The sequence below is a fragment of the Petaurus breviceps genome, unplaced genomic scaffold (genome assembly GCF_028583685.1).
Source record: "Petaurus breviceps papuanus isolate PSGF00001 unplaced genomic scaffold, PetGlider_PUasm1.0 470, whole genome shotgun sequence".
Classification (NCBI taxonomy): domain Eukaryota; kingdom Metazoa; phylum Chordata; class Mammalia; order Diprotodontia; family Petauridae; genus Petaurus; species Petaurus breviceps.
The window spans coordinates 2913544-2932069 of NW_027186350.1; the positions used below are offsets into that span (position 1 = coordinate 2913544).

Consider the following 18526-nt stretch of genomic DNA (forward strand, 5'->3'; position numbering starts at 1 on the left):
GTAATCAGATCATTTTTATAGGCTAATCAAGACTGGACAGTAGACAGAGAACTTAGAGATTCCTTATTGAAACAGAGGCAATTCCAGATAGGGCTTTATTTACTTAGGATACTGACCTCCTACAGTGTGTAGGTCTTGGGAGGTAGGTAGTAGCCACACAAAATCAATCCAATAAAAGATTTCTAAGTGGAATGGAAATGGCTCCAAAAAGAAACATTACAGCCAGTCCTATGAAATAAACACCTTCAAGGGATCTATAAATGTCAGTTCAGAGACCTAGAGCTAGAATGGACCACAGAGGCCAATCAGGCCTGTCCCTTCTCATTTTAATTCTCAATGGGGAATGGAGGTTTAAGCAAGTTTGATTGATTTGCCTCAAGGTCACATGGGTCCCCTGACTCCAAAGCCAGTGAGTGCTCTCTCCATTGTACCACAATGCCTTTAAGAATTTTCAGCAGAGGGTACGACAGGGGCAGCACCCCAGTCACAGGGACAGGAGGAACCAAAGAACGAGGGAAAAGTGTGTAAGGGGAATGATAAGAAACCCAGTTTGGTTGAACTGCAGGCAGAAGATAAAGGCACCCTAAGGAATCTAAACTTTACTTAACTGTTTATTCAGTAGGAAATTGTTTGAGTTTTGAGTAGCAATGACATGATCTAGTTTGTGCTGAAGGAAGACTATCCTTCATACCACTCCAGGTGTAAGGCTACTACAATAGTACAGAAAGAGAGCAATGAAGGACTTCTACAATGGTAATAGCAATGGAAGGGAGAAAGGGATGAATGGAGAGACTGGGACCATAATACTGGATTAACTGACTGGATATAGGGGTAAGAGAAAGAGTAGAGTTCAAGATACCACCAAGCTGCCAATAGGGGTGACCTGGGTCTTCCTCCAGACAGAAAGCTGCATCAAATGAAAAGTGGATATTTCCTCCTCTGAAAAGTGGGAGAGGTGGTGGACTAGAGGGCCTGAGATTCCTTCCAACCCTTAGATCTATGATTCTATGAAGTCTAGAGAGAGGTCAGAGCTATAAATATAGATGTAGGAAGTAAAGTCATGGGAGTAAATGAGATTGCTCAGGGAGAGCAAAAAGATAGAATCTTAAGAACCTTACTGGGATGGGACAAAGACAAGCAGACAAAAATGAGCTTTTAAAGAGACAGGAAGAGAACAACCAGGGATAGAACAACCAGTATAGTATCCCAAAAGTAAAAAAAAAGGCAAATATTCAAGAGGGGACAGGTAAAGACAATTGCTATATAGAAGTCAAGAAGGTTAAGGATACTGAAAGGAGTCAGACTGCAGGGATATGAGGAGGAATATCATGTGAATACTTTTTCTTCACCCAAAGTTTGGCCATGATGAGTAAGAAGAAATGAAATGAATGAGGTAGCAGAGTCAAGGTAACCTTTAAAAAGAGGGGGGTGGGAGGGTGGGAATGGGACTTATAAATAGAAGGGAAGAAAGACAGTAAAATGAAACTGAAGACAAGGGAAGGGGACAAGGAAAATTACTAAGGCAGGGAGAGGGATTATTTGCCTTACCTAGATAAGAGGAAAAAATTGAAAGGATTAATAAAACAATTTTACAGTGGAGTTGAACCAGCTAGCATCTGATTGCCTCATGCAACTAGCTAATTCTGTGCCTAAGGCAAGAATATAAAATTATCTCTCCCTTTCACAATGGGGAGGAGGGCAGCACATGCTTGAGACAGCAGATAAATTTTGTGATTTTTCTACACCCCTGATCTTTGTTAAACCCAGCAAGTATCTCATTAGTTCCATGTTCATTACAGTCCTGAATTATCAAGCAACCTTGAAGGCTAGCTCAAGCTATGCAGCATAAACTTGGAGGAAGTGACAAGAGCAGGCCGGATTTTGCATCTGTTCTGCTGAGCAACCAAAGTGCAGGTAACAGGAGGTTTCAAGTAGAGTAGATCAGATAAATATTCCTCCTCACCAAGACTAAGGATTACCAGTTCAAGAGTGACAAGGGGCTAGGAGATTCTACAGCGAATCAATATTTCAATTTCCCATTATTTTTGTCCAGACCTGAGATTTCATCGATGTAGGGCTACCAACCAAAGCAGATCTGCCAGAGTTGCCTCAGACATTGAGAGGTCAAGCAAATTGCCCAGGATCCAGACTCCTGATTCCAGAGCAGGGTCCCAATCAACAAAATATCTTCCTACTTATTATCACAGACTTAAGAAAAAGGTTTGTGGACACAGTCATTTCAAATATATATCAATCTACACAAAAGCTTTTTAAAAAACACAACTTTTCTAATAAATAAAAATGAGCCTCTTTCTGCAATCCTGAATACAGCCAAGCCCTGAATGCCTCACTGATATACTGGCGACCATCACTGGCAGCAGAGATCTGTGTTTTGTATCCATTCCCACTCCTCTAGTCGTAACCACCAGAGGATTTAGAATGATTTTCAAATGAAGCCCACAGGACATGCTCCTGTCACATGACATATCCCAATCACGTAACCAGAACACCATCCTACTGCTCCTCGCCTTCTTATTAACAAGGCTGACTAATGTCTCCCAATCATATGTCCCTTCACCATATTCACTTGTAACTACAGACAGAATCAACCAACTGGCTAAGAGAACGAATGGTTCCTTCAGCAAAGTACTACAGAGGAAATACAAGGTTAGGACCACAAGAAAGGGCATGTTCACACTTGAAAAATAAGCCTAAGAAGCAATAGAAAGCATTCTGAAGCAGAGGAGTTAATGATTTCATTAGCCCCCCCCCGCCCCCAATGCCTTACAGGATAAGATACAAATCCTAAGCCTGACATTTCAGGCTAAGTAGGCTCCCACCTACTTTTGCAGCCTTATTTCATGCTACTAACCCTTCAGAAACCATGTTCTGGACAAACCAAATTACTAGACATTCCCCAAATCTCACACTTCATCTCCTTCCCACTTCCCTCTTTCCCTCCATTTGCACAAGCCTCTCCATGTCTGCCTCTCTGAATCAATCAAGAATTCTCCCCTCAACTCCTGGATTCCCCATTGTTTGTGCTCTCCCTCAATTTTGCTTATATTATTCATATCTGGGTACATTCCTTCTAGTAGACTACAAGCTCCTCACCGGCAGGAATCTGTATGCAGGTATTCATGTAGCACAGGCATTCTTAGTTTTTTCTGTGCCATGGACCCCTTTTGGAATTAGGTGAAGCCTGATACTAAATTTCAATTAGACATATGTAAGAATAAAGATGAATTTTTACTCATCTAAGTTTATGAATTCCCCTGAAATCTATCCATAGAGGTTAAAAACCTGTGACATCATAAAACATAAACCTCCTTCATTTGGGGCAAGGATTGTTTCTGTTTTTGTCTTTATATACCCAGTGCCAAGCAAGGTACCAAATATGTACATGGAAGGCACTTAAGTTTTTGTTAAATTGAAGAAGGATGTTTGCTAATAATAACACAGGCAAAAGACAAAAAGATAGTCTCTGCAAGGAAAAGAGACTAAAAAGATAAAAAATTATTATGCCAAAGACAAAAACTTCAAAAGGCATACATATCTATGTAAAAATCATGGGATGAAAAAAATAAAAATTTCACTTTAAAAAGCAAAATAGGGGCATATATTTAACCACTTTATCCATTCCTCCACAATTTATCATAAAGTCTGATAATGCCAGATACATATAATCTGATATCCCAGATGAGTTCTTAGATTTGTATTATTTAAATATAAAGTTGTATAATATTCTGGGTGAGGAAATGCACAGCTCTATCATCCATCCCTCTTACCTGATGCACAAACACATCTTCTTTAGTGTCATTTCTGTGGGAGGAAAAAAGAAAAACAGACAATCTCACAATTAAAAAGCAATTACTAAGTATGGATTTTTTTTAGATTATCTTCATAAAGAACAAGGATCCTACCCCAGAGATTAACTAAGAAAATAACTCAGCACCTCTTTCTAAGGTAAAAGGACATACAAAAATTTTTTCAAAGCCCCCTAGGAATCACTCTACCCACCCCTGCAACTCTAAACATTTAATATTCCTCATGCTAATTAACACCAAAAGACTGCCCCAAATGTCAATCCCGGACACCCTTTTTGCTTCACCAATCAATGGAACGAGATCCAAACTTTGAAACACTTAACACACACACAAGCACCTCTTCTCCCTTCACTTTTTATCCCACGTGGTATGTAACCAGAGCTCTAGTTTGTTCTCTCAGCAAAGGCAGAGAGAGACTGTCAAAAGGACAGGGCACAGCTGTGAGCTAGGCTCTCCTTACACTGATATTCAAAACAGCCCCCCCAAATGAGGAGGGGGGTGGGAAACCACAGGGAAAATGTCAAAAATAATATTATATTCTCAGTGCTACACCAAGGAGACCCAAATCTCCTTCCAATTCCTATGAGGGCAAAAGACAACCTAGTTTGGCAAGATACTATACTGAATCTACCAACTGGGTTTTAATTCCAACTCTGTCTGTACAAGTTTTATGACATTAAGTCATGTAAGTTCTCTGGTCCACTCTCCATTTCCATATATATATACTGAGGGAGCTGAACTTGGTAACCTCCATAGTTCTTTCCAGCTCAAAATTTCTCCCTACTTTATATTTTAAAACAGTATTCTCTGCAAAGACTACTTTTAAAATTAAATTTATTCTTCACTCTTTTAGGAAACAATAGTTTTACAGCATTCAAAAACCTTAGCAGTCATTAATAAGTCTTAAATAAAAGTATCTGATAAAACTACTTGCTGCACCACAGAAGCCACTACAAAATTAAAATACATACCGATTGATAAAACCATATCCGTTTCTGACGTTGAACCATTTGACAGTGCCAAGGACTTTGGTGGCTAAAGTAAGATTAAGGAGATATTAAGTTAGTTGATAGCCTGCAAACAGATAATGATTCCCACTAACAGAAGTCTAAGCATTATTCAAAACCTACTAAACACACAAGATGAAACACTACTGGTTTAAATAGAAAAGTTAGAAGAAAATGGGCAAAAGAATGAGAATAGGTAGGCCTTGCTCTTGGTATAAAATAGAAGTATTCATTCAATAGAAACAGATTTCAAGATTATCCAGAATATTCTAGATTGTTGCTGTAGTAACTGAAAAATACAGAAAAGTGCTCTTTATGTTCAGTATCTGAAGATTTTAAAGTACAAGAGCACACTTAGATAAAACACAGAGATGAAATAACAAGATCTATCTTTTCTCATTCTGATATATAATTAATGCCTTAGAGCATCCCCATCTTCAAGACAAAACAATGCAGGCACAGCAACAGAGAGGGGGCTGTCCAATAAGGGACTAAAAATGAGCCATTGAGCCAAGAACAGAATTGAGGCTGCCCTGGTGTGGTCCTGGTACCCAAAACACAAGACATGAAGTAACAGGACTTTTCTAAATGAATCAAGTTTATATTCCTTCCTGTAGCTAAAGGAAGTAAAAAAAAAAAAAAACCAACATTTTTTTCCTTCTAAATTCTCTGAACTCCCTCATTTGCTGCCCATCCCCTGCTCCTCCACCACTATCACCATCACCTTGTTCAGGGCTAATCAACAAGCTTTAGGTAGCTTAGTGCTGTGGTAAGAAACCTGCAAAGACTCAGTCATTTTATCCCACTTTTGATTTCTTCACTCCTCTTAGGCACAAGGTTTTTGTAAGATTCTTAAACCAACTCTGCATGATGCCAAAAATCTGCCCCTTGGGGAAATTTGTATTTTAATTAAAGCTTCAACTAACCAGTACTAAAATTTGGAGGATGCATCAGAATGAAATATTTTTCAGAAGTACAGACACAAGTTTACCTAAGCAGTATCAACACAAAAGGTGAAACTATCATCTATCTTGTGAATATCTAGATCACCTAGAGAGAATTTTCCTTTTTAATGAACAAGGAAGATTGAGGCGTCATGACAGATGATATAGTTGACAGATGGATAACTAACCTACACACTTCCTCAAAGAAAAGTTTACAGTTGCTAAGCAGTAGTTTGTAAATTCAGGACTCTAGTACTAAATCACTAATTTTCGTAAAATTTGCATCAAGTTGTTATTTTACTCTGAACTTCAAGCAGGGTGATAATAATGTACTCCTGCTGATGTGCTTTTGTAGTTGTATTCTTGGTTGTCAGAAGAACCAGCAAAGCTACTAAGTGCAAAGAGACATGGCCTCCTGTTTCAATTAAAGCAAAATAAAGGAGCATTTAAAGTGAAGACCAAAGGAATGATTTTGCCTCTACTCTCAGACATCTTCATGCCTCTGACCTAACCTAAAAGGTAGGTGGGGAAAGGATCTCATTTTTCCAGGTTTTATGCTGGCAACAGAAGTTTCAATTTGGACCAATTCATTCTGCAGTCCTCAATATAAATATAAACAAGTACTAGGTAAGTGATTTCAACAACAGCGAAGTCTGGAAAATCATTTAAGTAGTGTTAAATCAAAGACTCATAACAAAGACTATTTTGTATATGCTATTAAGTCATAGTTTTAACAAAATGAATTTTTTAAGCTCTTACTTTAGTCTGTCCTAAGCCTAACAGTGTGGGAATGTATCAAGGTTAGAAAACCACAGCAGTCTCAGTGTGCACCTTGTAATTGACAAAAGATCTGTGTTGCCTTTCTACAATGAGCATACACTGTATAGAAATCCCACTGAATCAGGGGCTTATTCTGAATAACACCGATTCAAAGGCCTGAATTAAGCTTATCTATTAACCATACCTACAATTAAAGATTTAGAGTTGTGGAGGTTTAGCCAATAACCCCTTTATCTGTCTGAGTGGGGAAAATGAAGCATAAACTCCTGTCAACTAAGAGGAGCTGAGTGAGTCTGAAGATATAAGGAAACATGCCACAAGTCTGAATCCATCCATCCAAACTGCTTTCCTACCAATTCCCTCAAATATGGTGAAGCAGTCCTTAACTAGCAATCATCTTAGCATTCAAATTTTTATCATAAAGACTGAGGACAACTAAGATGACAATGTTTAACATTCTTTCTCTAGCATCTCATTGACCACTTTCTCCTTTGCAAATGTGATTACTAAAGGCTACACTAGAAACAAAGGTCTGTGAACACTTAATTTTTAAATACATCTCTTGGAATATTTCATATTACAGTTATGGGTTTATCTTATCCCTCTACTAAGAGGCATAACAGCATGAAACATAGGTTACATCTATCATAGCACTATCACTATACTGGTCTGCAGAGTAGATCCAAGATATGTAAAAGTGGAAAAGGTCTTTATTGCTAGAGAAAAGATTGTAGGTTAAACTTTTTCCACCACCCTAAACCTAACCTGGTTCTCCCGGCACATTATGGGTACACACCTTCCCCATGCCATGCACAATATGGGTACACACCTTCCCCATGCCATTAACGGAAGATCATCTTCACATGCCCCCCCTCCTCCCAAAAAAAGGTGTGTGGGTGTGCATGTGCAGGATTTCCATGTTGATGATTTCACTCACTTTTTTTTTCCACCCAAGTTTTGTTTACTGAAGCTAAAAGGCAGAGAACAAAATGCCCACAGGGATAAAGTAGGGATACCAGAAAAATACTTATCTAAGAAATTCCAAGGACTTACTGCCCAGGGATACTTTCTTTCAGTCATCTCTCCATGAGGTATATTTTAAGTACATCAAAAACCATCGATTTTATTTACATTCAAGACTTTTTTTTGCATATGCAAAAGGATGTGCACTTAACTTTTTAATTAAGCTTTCTTCACCCAATGGATATTCATTGGATACAGTGACTGCAATATTCAGGATAGGGGTAGTCTCATCACCAATTCTTCACTCTTAGGTTTTTACCAGTTCCACCCTGCCCCCCATTAATAGCTCTAGAAGCCAGATCAGAAAAGTAAGTATCAGGGGAGTGGCATATGTTTTTCTACATAGGCATCTCACACCCACAGCCTAACTTTTGAGTTTAAAAGCGTGAATGACAGCACATACACACCCTTTAGTCATCTTATATGCCACCCACACGCAAGCATACACACCTGATTACAGCCTGGTTCTTGCCTTCCCTAAACATCGTCAACAGAGTGTGAGCAGAGGGGAGGAGGGGAGGAGAACCATGTGGCCAAGCCTTTAAAGGATTTCTGTTCCTGTCCAACAGACAGATTTCACCCATTTTCCTGCCAACCATTCCAGGATAAAGCTGATTACAATCCACATTAACAGGATTTTATGTCACAGCAGTTGTAAGCATATTCGAGTCCCAAAGTAGAGGGGTAGAGAGGCGGGAGGGGAGTAGAAAGCCCAACCCAACAAGGTTAGCAATATGGGATTCACTGTGGGGGAGGGGTAAGAACAGATGATGGAAAGGCTGGTGTCAGCGAGTTAGGAAGGATTCTCCAACAGGAAAGCAACACCCCTTGGTCCGTAAGATGCGTGGTTCAAACAGACGAAATGGCGTCTATCATCCCACGAGGGAAAGGGCAGCCGGGACCGGACACATGCACCTTGCAAGGGAAAAGGTGCCCCTCCCCCCCTTTCCTGGCCTCCCCTTTAATAGGGTCTTCCTGTACAAACGCGCTCCCTCCTCCCTACGGAAAGGTGTACTTGAATTCTCTTCCCTCTTTTACCTTCCTTAAAAGCCCCTCCATCAGACTTTCTCGGATTGTTCTCTTTTCTCAAAGTGATGGGGAGGAAAAGGCACTGGGGGGCCGGGCAGGAGCCCATAAGAACTTGAACTTGGGGATGGGGGACGCACGTAGAGAGGAGCACGTGGATGGCTCGGGGTGCTCTCACTTGAGGAATGGGAGGAAGGGGGTTGCCTGGTTCAAGGTGATGGGGGCCGACGCTTGTCAACCACTCACACGTGCGCACATTCACACGCGCGTAGCCCGGCTAGCCAGCACGTGCTTTCCGCTCCGGACTCCTCCGGACCCCCCATATGGGGCCCCGTTCTCCCGGGGGCAGCCACGACTCCAGTGCCCCAAGCGCCCGGGGAGAGGGGCTCTCACCGAGAACTTTCTTTTCCGGGTCTTCCGTGGTTGCGGAGGCGGCGGCTGGGGCGGGGGCCGGGGCGGCAGCAGCGTCGCCGCTGGGGTTGCTCCCCTGGACGGCGGCGGCCGAGCCGGCCGCCGGGGGGGCGCCGCTGCTCGCGGGGCTCTTGGGCGCGGGGTCTGGGGCCGCCGCCGGGGCCGCCGGGGCCTGGGGCTGGGGGGTGGTCTCGCCCGCCTCGCTCATGCCGCCGTCCGTCGCTCTTCCCTCGGCCACCCGCGGCGGTTGGTCAGCGGTTGGTGGTGGTGGTAGTGGTGGCAGCGGGGCCGCGGCTGCTGCTGGAGACGCCAGGGGAGGCGGCCCGGGGCTCGGGAAGGGGGCCGGTTTCGCGTCTCGGGTGGACGCGGGGATGTTGCCAGCGGCAGCTGGAGCTGTCGGGGCGGCGCGCGCACTCGATCTTACTGCCCGGAAAATGGCTCGCTCAAGTTTTTCTAGGTGCCCGGGAGGGGATAGGGGAGGGCAGAGGGGGAAGAGGCGGGGCGGGCCGGGCCGGACCGGGCGGGGCGGGGTGGGGGGGGGGCAGTGGTGGGAGGAGGGAAGAGAAGCTCGGGCTCTTTTGCTGCCAGCCCTGGTGAATACTCATTAGCATTTAAAGGGACCGCCGAGGGCCCTTTGGCAAGAACCACCTCGCTCCCAGTTGGGACTTCGGCTTGAGTTCAGAGTCTTGGTCAAAGCTACCGCTTAACCCCCAACCCCGAGGACTTCACGTCTCCTTTATAAGAGTGGTTCTTCCTTTGTAAGAGTCGTTGGGAGGAACTCGAAGTCCCTAGAGCTGGAGAGGGAACCTCAGAGTTCTTCTAGTCCAAACCCCAAGATTTTGGAATGAAGAAAATGATTTCCAGAGAGTCTAAGTGATTTGCCCAAGGTGCTTAATAGGAGAAGTAAATTGAAAAAGGTCGCTTCATGACCCTCGATACCGGTCCTCTTGCCTCCACTCCATTCCTGGAAGTGAGGAGGCAGAGGAGTAGCTATCTTCACAGTCAGGACCTCAGCGTCCTGGCCACATAGACTACCGCGGTTAAGATGTTTTCTGGTAGCGGTCCAGTTTCATAAGATCTTAGTGTTAGAAATTTAGAAGTCAGCCACTTTCAAGGGAACAGCACTAACTGGAATCAGGATTTCTGTTCAAATCCGACCTCTTACATTTGCTACCTCCGTAGGCTTGGACAAGTCATTAACTCATCTGTAAACTGAGGGAGTTGGACTAGAGCACCTCTGAGCTTGAAATCTATGATCCTAAGTGGGGCACCTATGTTTTTGCTCTCCCTGTATAACATAAGGGTAAGTAGACACACACGTTCCGATTGGGATTGGATTTAGATCCTTAGATTTCTACTCTTCCATCAATTAAAGTACTTGATAAGTGTTGGGGATAAAATACAATGAATGGATCAAACCTTACAAGATTATCATGTATGGAACAACAATATTTCAGAAATCGTGAAAGACTCACTCAGGATCACTAGTTCTGGGTTCAGTCCCTAGAGATCCTAACCCCACAGATAAAAGTGCAATGAACTCTCCTCCAATCCCAGTATATTACAACCCCTGCTCTGGATCCCTAGGGAAAGTCTCTTAAATCTTAAGGTTTTTGAAGCCTGTCTATGGTTTCCTCAAAATGGATTTTAAGGATACAGAGTAAATCAGGTATAAGACAGCTATTTCCTCCACAACAAAAAAGAAATTCTTAAAACACAAAAGATGCAAAAATGTACATTAACAAAGCACAAAACAATTTTTTTACACCATCCTGGGAGTATGATATTTAAAAACATTGAAACATGAAACACTTGGTGGTCTTGCCTGCAGGGCAGGCATTTCACTTTCACCTTGGACCTGCACAGTCCCAGTAGCTCATTCTAGGTTTATAGCTTCTGGTAGGCCACAGCAAGGCTTGGGCTTACCTTCTGGTCAGTAATCATACTCTCCAATTCTCCTCTCCTCTCCAATCATTATAGTAGCTGCAGAAGACAGCTGGGCAACCAGCACCCAGTTCCTACTGACTTCTCAAGCTCACAAGGCTGCTGCCAAGGGGAAGAAAAAGTCATAAGTCTAACTCACTTTTCAGTCACCTGTACTCAGGGCAATAAAAACAAAGGAGAAGAGTCATCTAAGTACGAGGTCGTCTAGGCTCAAGTTCATCTATTAGGTAAAACTCATTCTCACTGCCATATGTGAGCAGCCACCACTGTGCAAACCTCCTTCCTCTCCTCCCACCGCTTTGCTGGAAGTCGGAGAAAGTTGCATTGGGTTACTTGACAGATGACAGAAAGACTTTTCCTTTTGAAGTTTATTTAGTGAATCACCTTTCCTGGACATGTGGCCTATTCTCCCAGTTCTGGATTTTTTTTTAGAATTTTTTTTTTTTACCAGAAACCTTTGGTTTTATGTGTCCTTTAACAAAGGATTACCACCTCTGTCCCATCCCTCCTAGAGCCAAAGCACATGCTCCAATAGGATCATCCCTGTCTTGGTGGAATGTAATTAAATGGTAAATTGCAGTACGAGTGTTACAAGTATTCAGAGAAGAAACAGAACTTCTGAAGTCAGAGGAGGCTACACTTGGAAGGGCCTTGAAGAATAAGGAAAATTTGTTTAGGTGTAAGGGGGAAGTATTGAGTCAGAAAACCTAGATAATATCCCCAGCTCTGCCACCTATTAAACCTGTAACCAGGAGTAAATCATTCTGTCTTCCTGAATCTCAGTTTACTCATCTGTAAAATGGGGATAATAATTATACTACTTGTGTGGCAGGCTCCTGAGGAGAGTGCTTTTTAAAGTGTTATATAAATGTGGGTTGTAGGTTGTTGAGCAGTATGAAAAAGAGGGAGGGAATGTAACATGATCTAAGACACAGAGGGAGGAGTGAGCATGACTTGTTTGTGGGACAGTAGTCTTGCTTGGGGGAGGGGAAGGAGAAAGAGAAACATGTTGAACATAGTGAGAAAGTTGTACTGTTAGAGTAAGGCACCTCAAAAGTTTTGGGGAAAGAATTTATACTCAATGAAATGCAAAGCCACAAAGTCTTATTAAGTACCCATACCACTGTCTTGGGGAGGGAAAGGGGGGGGGGCATAGAATTCAGGCAAAAACCAGTACCTGCCTTCAGAAAGATTATAGTTTAGGAGGGGGATAAGACACATAGATAGTTATAATACAAAATTAAATGATAATAGTCTAGAGTTTCAAAACAAAGTGCATTAGAAATTGTGAATCAAGATACTCTCTAAACTAGTCATCCTCATTAAATCCAGGAAGATAAAAGTTTGAGAAACCTATCTACTTTTCTGGAATTAATTTGGGAACTACAAACTTTGATGCCTTCTCTAGTTCCTTTGATTCATTTACCCAGAACAAAACTAATTTACACCTTTCTTCCTATCTTATATATGCCTTTAATGCCATTTTGGTGGCAGAAGAAATTGCTTACAGTGGACAACTAACCATAAAAGATAAGAACAGGGAGAGAAGCAGGAAGTCCAGCCATCTTTTTCTTCAACTGTTTTTTTTTCCACTTCACCAGAAGAAAATATGCTAAAATATCCTGCCTAAAGGTCTTCCACCAAACCCCAAAAGACTTGAGTACTTTGAAATGATATATTTCTCCCAACTAATCAACATCAATATTATTACAGTTTACTATAAGCCAGGCAAAGCACTAAACTCTAGGGATTCAAGACAAAAGTGAGTGAATTGAAATCAGGGTCCCAGCCCTTTTGGAGTTTACAATTTAGGTTGAGGAGAGAGGGACATCAAATGTATATATAAGTATATACTTATACATAAAAAAAATGAATAGAAAGTGGTTTGGGGAGTGATAATAATAGCCTAATAGCCCACCCAAATAGCCTAATATCTCTCCTTCATCAGGAGTCCATTGGTTTTGCATATACTAGAACTATTCTATCTTTTATCTATTCTTTCCTGACTTTTACCTATTCTAAGATAACCAAAAATAAAATATATTCACAGAATAAATCAAAAATACACAGAAAATGCAAAATGAACTCTCTTGTACATGTAATACTATTGATCATGCCTATGTTGTTTATCTACATGTTGGATCATAACCTCTTAACATTCACAGTCGTGTTTTAGCTTAGTTCTTGTCTATGTGGCACATACAGTGGAGGAAGTAGTGGGCTTAGAATCAGGATAACTCATCTTACTGAGTTCAAATCCAGCCTCAGACTCTTCCTAGCTGTGTGACCCTGAGCAAGTCATTTAACCCTATTTGCCTCAGTTCCTCATCTGTAAAATGAGCTAAACAAAGAAATGGCAAACTACTCCAGTATCTTTGCCAGGAAAACCCCACATGGGATCAGGAGGAGTTGGACACAGCTGAAATCCCTGAACAACAACAGAGAATACAACAATAGCATTTAGCACTAGCTTTAAGGTTTACACAGAACTTTGCAAATATTATCTCATTTGATCCTTATAACAACCCCAGGAGGCAAGTGAATACTACAATAATATCTTCCCATAAGAAGTTAATAAATATTATTCTGATTTTAAGTTTGATTATAATCAGGCTACTGAAGACTGCCCAGTATTCCTTGGCCTTCTGGTCCAAAGAAGTGATGATGATTATTATTTACTATTGACAAGTATTTATTTTGCATGAGACATGTTTGACCAGGGCAATGGAAGACCAAATTGTTTTACAGGCCAAAGCCTTTCCTTCGGAAAGAGTATCCTGTTCACAAACCTGGACTGAATTTGAGAAAGGAAAGGGGCAAATAGATTCCAATTCTTGGCCTTTGGGCAAGCCTTTCAAAAATAAACAGGTGAGGTTGCCACCCTCTGAGAGAGTCTAACACAATCATGGAGCCAGTTCACCCTGGGCTTTCCCAGAATTTGTACTGGAAGGGTTCCCATAAGGACTCATTTTCTTCATCCAAAAAAAGCACTGAGCAGCTGGGTCTACATGCTGTAGTGTTAAATAACTATTATACAGAATGAACAAAAATACTCTAGACCACTGAAATCACGGATCCTGTCCATATCCCTAACCTTAATAAAACTTGGATACGAAATCAATTTTTTTATTAAGATCAATCAGCAAACATTTATTAAGTGCATACTATGTGTCAGTAACTATACCAGGCATTGAGTTTGCTGAAATAGTCCTTTCCTACCAGGAACTTACATTCTACTGGGGGAATAGAACAAATTCAAAGATAAGTAAGATTTTTTTTAAAAAGATTTTACAGACCAAAGGGGAATTTGTATTTGATCCTAATGAAAGTGGGGCACCAGTGAAACTTCTTGAGTAGAAGTCAGACATGGTTAGACATGTGTCCTGTGGCTTAGAAATACCAATTTGGTGACTATGGGGATGATAGCTTACAAAGAAGGAAGTAGATAGAGTCAATTTGGAAGCTATTATGATAATTCAGGCAAGAAGTAATGAGGATCTGGATTAGAGTGGGTGTCATCAGTCTTTGACACTGTTTTTCAGACTAGGAATTGAGACCTCTGAAGTGTTTGCAGAGAAAAGTTATGAAGCAGTAGATTCAGAAGAAGATCAGAGCCTCCTGAACACTGAGAGTGCACTCAGGTGCAATGGCACATAGTAGGCACTTAATAAATATTTGTTAAATTAGGTAACACTATACCTGGCAAGTACTTTATAAATATTTGTCATGCTTTGCTTTTTGTGGTTCAGTCATGTCTGACTCTTCATGACCCAGTTTGGGAGCGGTTGGCCATTTCCTTCTCCAGCTCATTTTACAGATGAGGAAACTGAGGCAAGCAGGGGGAAGTGACTTGCCCAGGGTCACACAGCTAGTGTCTGAGACCAGATGTGAACTCAGGAAAGTGAATCTTCCTGAATCCAGCCCCAGCACTCTACCTACTGCCCCACTTAGCTACCCCATACTTTGCTTTATTATTATTCTAGTATGTTCAGTCATGGGTGCTACATTTTAGGATTAAGAGCATCCAGAAGATGATGACTCAGATGAAAAAGTTCCTAGAGGTCATGTCAGGTGAGGATCAGTTGAAGAAACTAGGACCTCTTAGTTAGGAAAAGAAAAGACTTAAGGGAAGTCATCTGTAAAAGATTGGACCAGTTTACCTTTCAGCTCTATCTCTATGATCTTTTGATAACTTCCTTCAACTATTTGAGGAATTTTCCCATATAAAGGAGATTTGGTTTGTTCTGCTCATCCCATCCCAGATGGTATAACTAGCAACAATGTATAGAATTTGCAAAAAGGGGAAAATTTCAACTTGATATGAGGAAAAAATGAAACTGGTTGTCCCCAGGAGTACACTAATGAGCTGGTAAATGTTTAACAACACCCTCTAGGTGGGTGGAGGCAGGGAAGGGAGGAGAGGAAGGAGAGAATGTACTGAAGGACATACTTTGAAGTTTAATCTGCATTATTAACATTTTCACCATCACTTAAGTCTAGAAAATCTTACAAATCAGTAAGTCAAACCCTGATTTATAATATTTGCCAATTTTTGAGGTGTATATGCTCACCCTGAAAATTCAACAATCAGTTGTTAGCCCATAGGAACAGGCTCCAGCACACCAGTAGAACTCACTATCACCAAAAAGATCTTCAAGCCAGAGGCTGGAAGTCCATTTGTAAAGAATGTTATAGAGGATTCTCCCCACCCCCAGATTAAAATTGGACTAACTGACCTTGAAAGACCTAGGCAATTCTGAGATTCTACAAGTCCAGTCCTTAACTTCTAGGTGCCTAAACTTTTTCATTTGTAAATTACAGAAAATAATGTTTTCTCTGCCTACCTCATAGAATTATTATGAGCATCAAATAAAATAACACATGAGAAACTATCTTGTAATTACTTTAAATATAAGGTATCATTATTAGAAAGCCTTGTTAAGTAGTTCCAATAATTATTTGAATCTATTATATTTATACTCATAGATGCATAGATTTGAAGCTAGAAGGGACCAGAGAGATCCTTTTAGTCCATCTCCCTCATTTTACATATGAAGTAACTGAGGCACATGATGGTTAAGTCACTCAAGATTTTACAAAGAGTAAGTAGATGACTCAGGATTCAACCACAGGTCCTCTAACTCTAGAGTTCTTTCCACTATTCCCCAATACTTTCCAATGTCGTAGTGGCCTAGTTCTTCTGGGGCCAGTAAGTGACATTATTGAAAAGTAATACTTTTCATATTTTATTAATACATTGTTATTTTTACACTACATTCATTTCCCAATAATTCTCTCACCCTCTTTGTTTTCTTCCCTACTCCCCTCCCCACATACACTCCTCCCCTTTTTTTCCTTTTGGTCTATACCAGTGATTTCTCCCTTTGTGGTCTATCATTTATAGTCTTAGGTCCCTGAGGGGATAAGAAGTTAAGTAACTTTCCCAGGGTCCAATGTAACATGTGTTAGTCAATAAGAATTTATTAAGCATTTACTATATGCCAGTCATAGTGCTAAGCCCTGAAAGCCCCAGCCTTCTAAGGTACAAGAGATGGGACATGAATTCACATATTCCTTACTCTAAGGTCAGCCCTTTTTCCATTACACCATACTACCTTACCATGCTCCTTGCAGAAAAACCCCTTAGTATTTAAAAAAAAAAGTATTTTATTTTTAATTTATGGAATAAAATAGGCCTTTCTCAACATCGTATAATAAAAAAAATGATTGCACATAAAACTGAAAAATCTACTATGTACAACTTGCTGTTCCTTTAAAATATATAATAAATATATATAAGTTATATATTATAAATAAAATATATAATAAAGTTATCGTGTAAATTTCTTTTTTTCCCCTTTTTTTCTTCCCTCTCCCTCACCCTCACTCTAAAGACGGCTACCATTAGACACAAATTATCACACAAAAACTCTAGGAGGTAGATAGGCTCCCCCCACCCCATTTTACAGTTGAGGAAACTGAGGCAAACTGGTTAAGTGACTTGGATGAGTCACACACCTAGAAAGTGCCTAAGGGAAAATTTGAGCTTAGGTCTTCCTGACTCCAGGCCTTTGGCTCTATTCACTGAACCATATTGCTGCCCTGAAAGCCTAATAACATAGAAGGGGCCTGTGACAAGATATTAAACTAAGTATAAAATTTCAGCCATTCAAGGTGATTGATCCCTTTATGAAGTATGAGGTCTCTCGAGTTAATCAGAAAGAAAACAACATGAAAGGAGGGACAATGAGAGGCCAGTTCTACAAGTAACTATTACAAGTCAGTCCAGATGTTACTCAAAGAACCCAGCTCTTTGAGAAACATAAAAGCTTCATGAATTTGGACAAGGAAGCTTTGAGGAGTTATCCAAAGCTAAAAAAGACAAAGGCTGTGCAGAATCTGCTGGCACAAGAATCAAGACAATAATATGTTATGTGGGCCAGTACTTAGGCATGAGTAGTGTTGGAACCAATACTTTGCTACTAAAACCACTCTCTGGACCACAGACCCAAGGCAGTTATTTTGTATTCCCTACTTCTCTGTAGATTTCCCTCCTAAGAGCCTAAAGACTTTTACTTCCAAGCACCAGAAAGTTTGTTTTCCTTTCTTTGCTTTAAATGTCTACTTTGTCTTTGTAAAGTACATATTTCACATAATAACTTTGAATAGTGTTAAGTGGAATTGGAATCCAAAAAACTACTTCATTATTGACCCTAATCAGAGCCTTGATGTATTATAGAGCAATCTTCCTATATCTCTCCTCCCTTTTGATTAAACCTCTTGAGAAGGCCATTTCCTTTCCTCTCACTCCTTTCTTAATTCTATATAGTCCAGTATCTGCCCTCATCATTCAACTGAATCTGCTTTCTCCAAAGTTACTAAAGATCTCTTAATTGCCAAATCTAAGGGACATTTCTCAATTCTCATTCTTCTGAATCTCTCTGAAACCTTTGATGCTGTAGGCTCTTCTCTCTAGATTTCGGTGACACTCCTCCCTCCTGGTTCTCCTACCTGTCTGCTCTTTCTCAGGCTCCTTTGCTGGCTCTCCATCTAGGTCATGCCCATTTCTAGTGGGTATCCCTCTGGTCCTGGGCCTTCTTCACTTTTACCTTTATACTATTTCAAATGGTGATCTCATCAGCTCCAGTGGATTTAATTATCATCAATGTGAGGATGGTTCTCAGATCTATTAATCCTGCCCTCATCTTTCTCCTGGTGTCCAGTCTCACATCTCCAACTGCCTATTGGACATCTGAAACTCCAAATGTCCAAAACTTAATTATCTTTTCCTCTAAAACTCTTTCCTCTTCCTAGCTTTACTATTTCTGTCATGGCACCAGCATCCTCCCAGTTACAGATTCCTAGTATGTGTCAACCTAGGCTCTATACTTTCATTCTCCATATCCAATCAGTTGCCAAGTTTATCACTTCTACCAACATAGCATCTCTCCCATACCATTTTCTTTTCTAACACAGCTACCACCCTGATGCAGGCCCTCATCATTCCATTTGAATTATTACAATAGACTGCTGATTGGTCTTCCTGACTCAAGTCCTGCCCCTA

General features: G+C 40.9%; 1 protein-coding gene across 1 annotated transcript in view; it reads right to left on the reverse strand.

The window, feature by feature from the left end:
• Positions 1 to 9252, reverse strand: part of YBX3 (Y-box binding protein 3) — a 30825-nt gene extending 21573 nt beyond the window's left edge. The window contains exons 1-3 of the mRNA XM_069101490.1: positions 9001 to 9252; positions 4799 to 4862; positions 3789 to 3822 (exon numbers count right to left, since the gene is read on the reverse strand). Coding sequence (XP_068957591.1) covers positions 3789 to 3822; positions 4799 to 4862; positions 9001 to 9226 — 324 coding nt within the window. The 5' untranslated portion in view covers positions 9227 to 9252. The remainder of the gene's footprint in view (positions 1 to 3788; positions 3823 to 4798; positions 4863 to 9000) is intronic.
• Positions 9253 to 18526: the final 9274 nt, after the last annotated feature.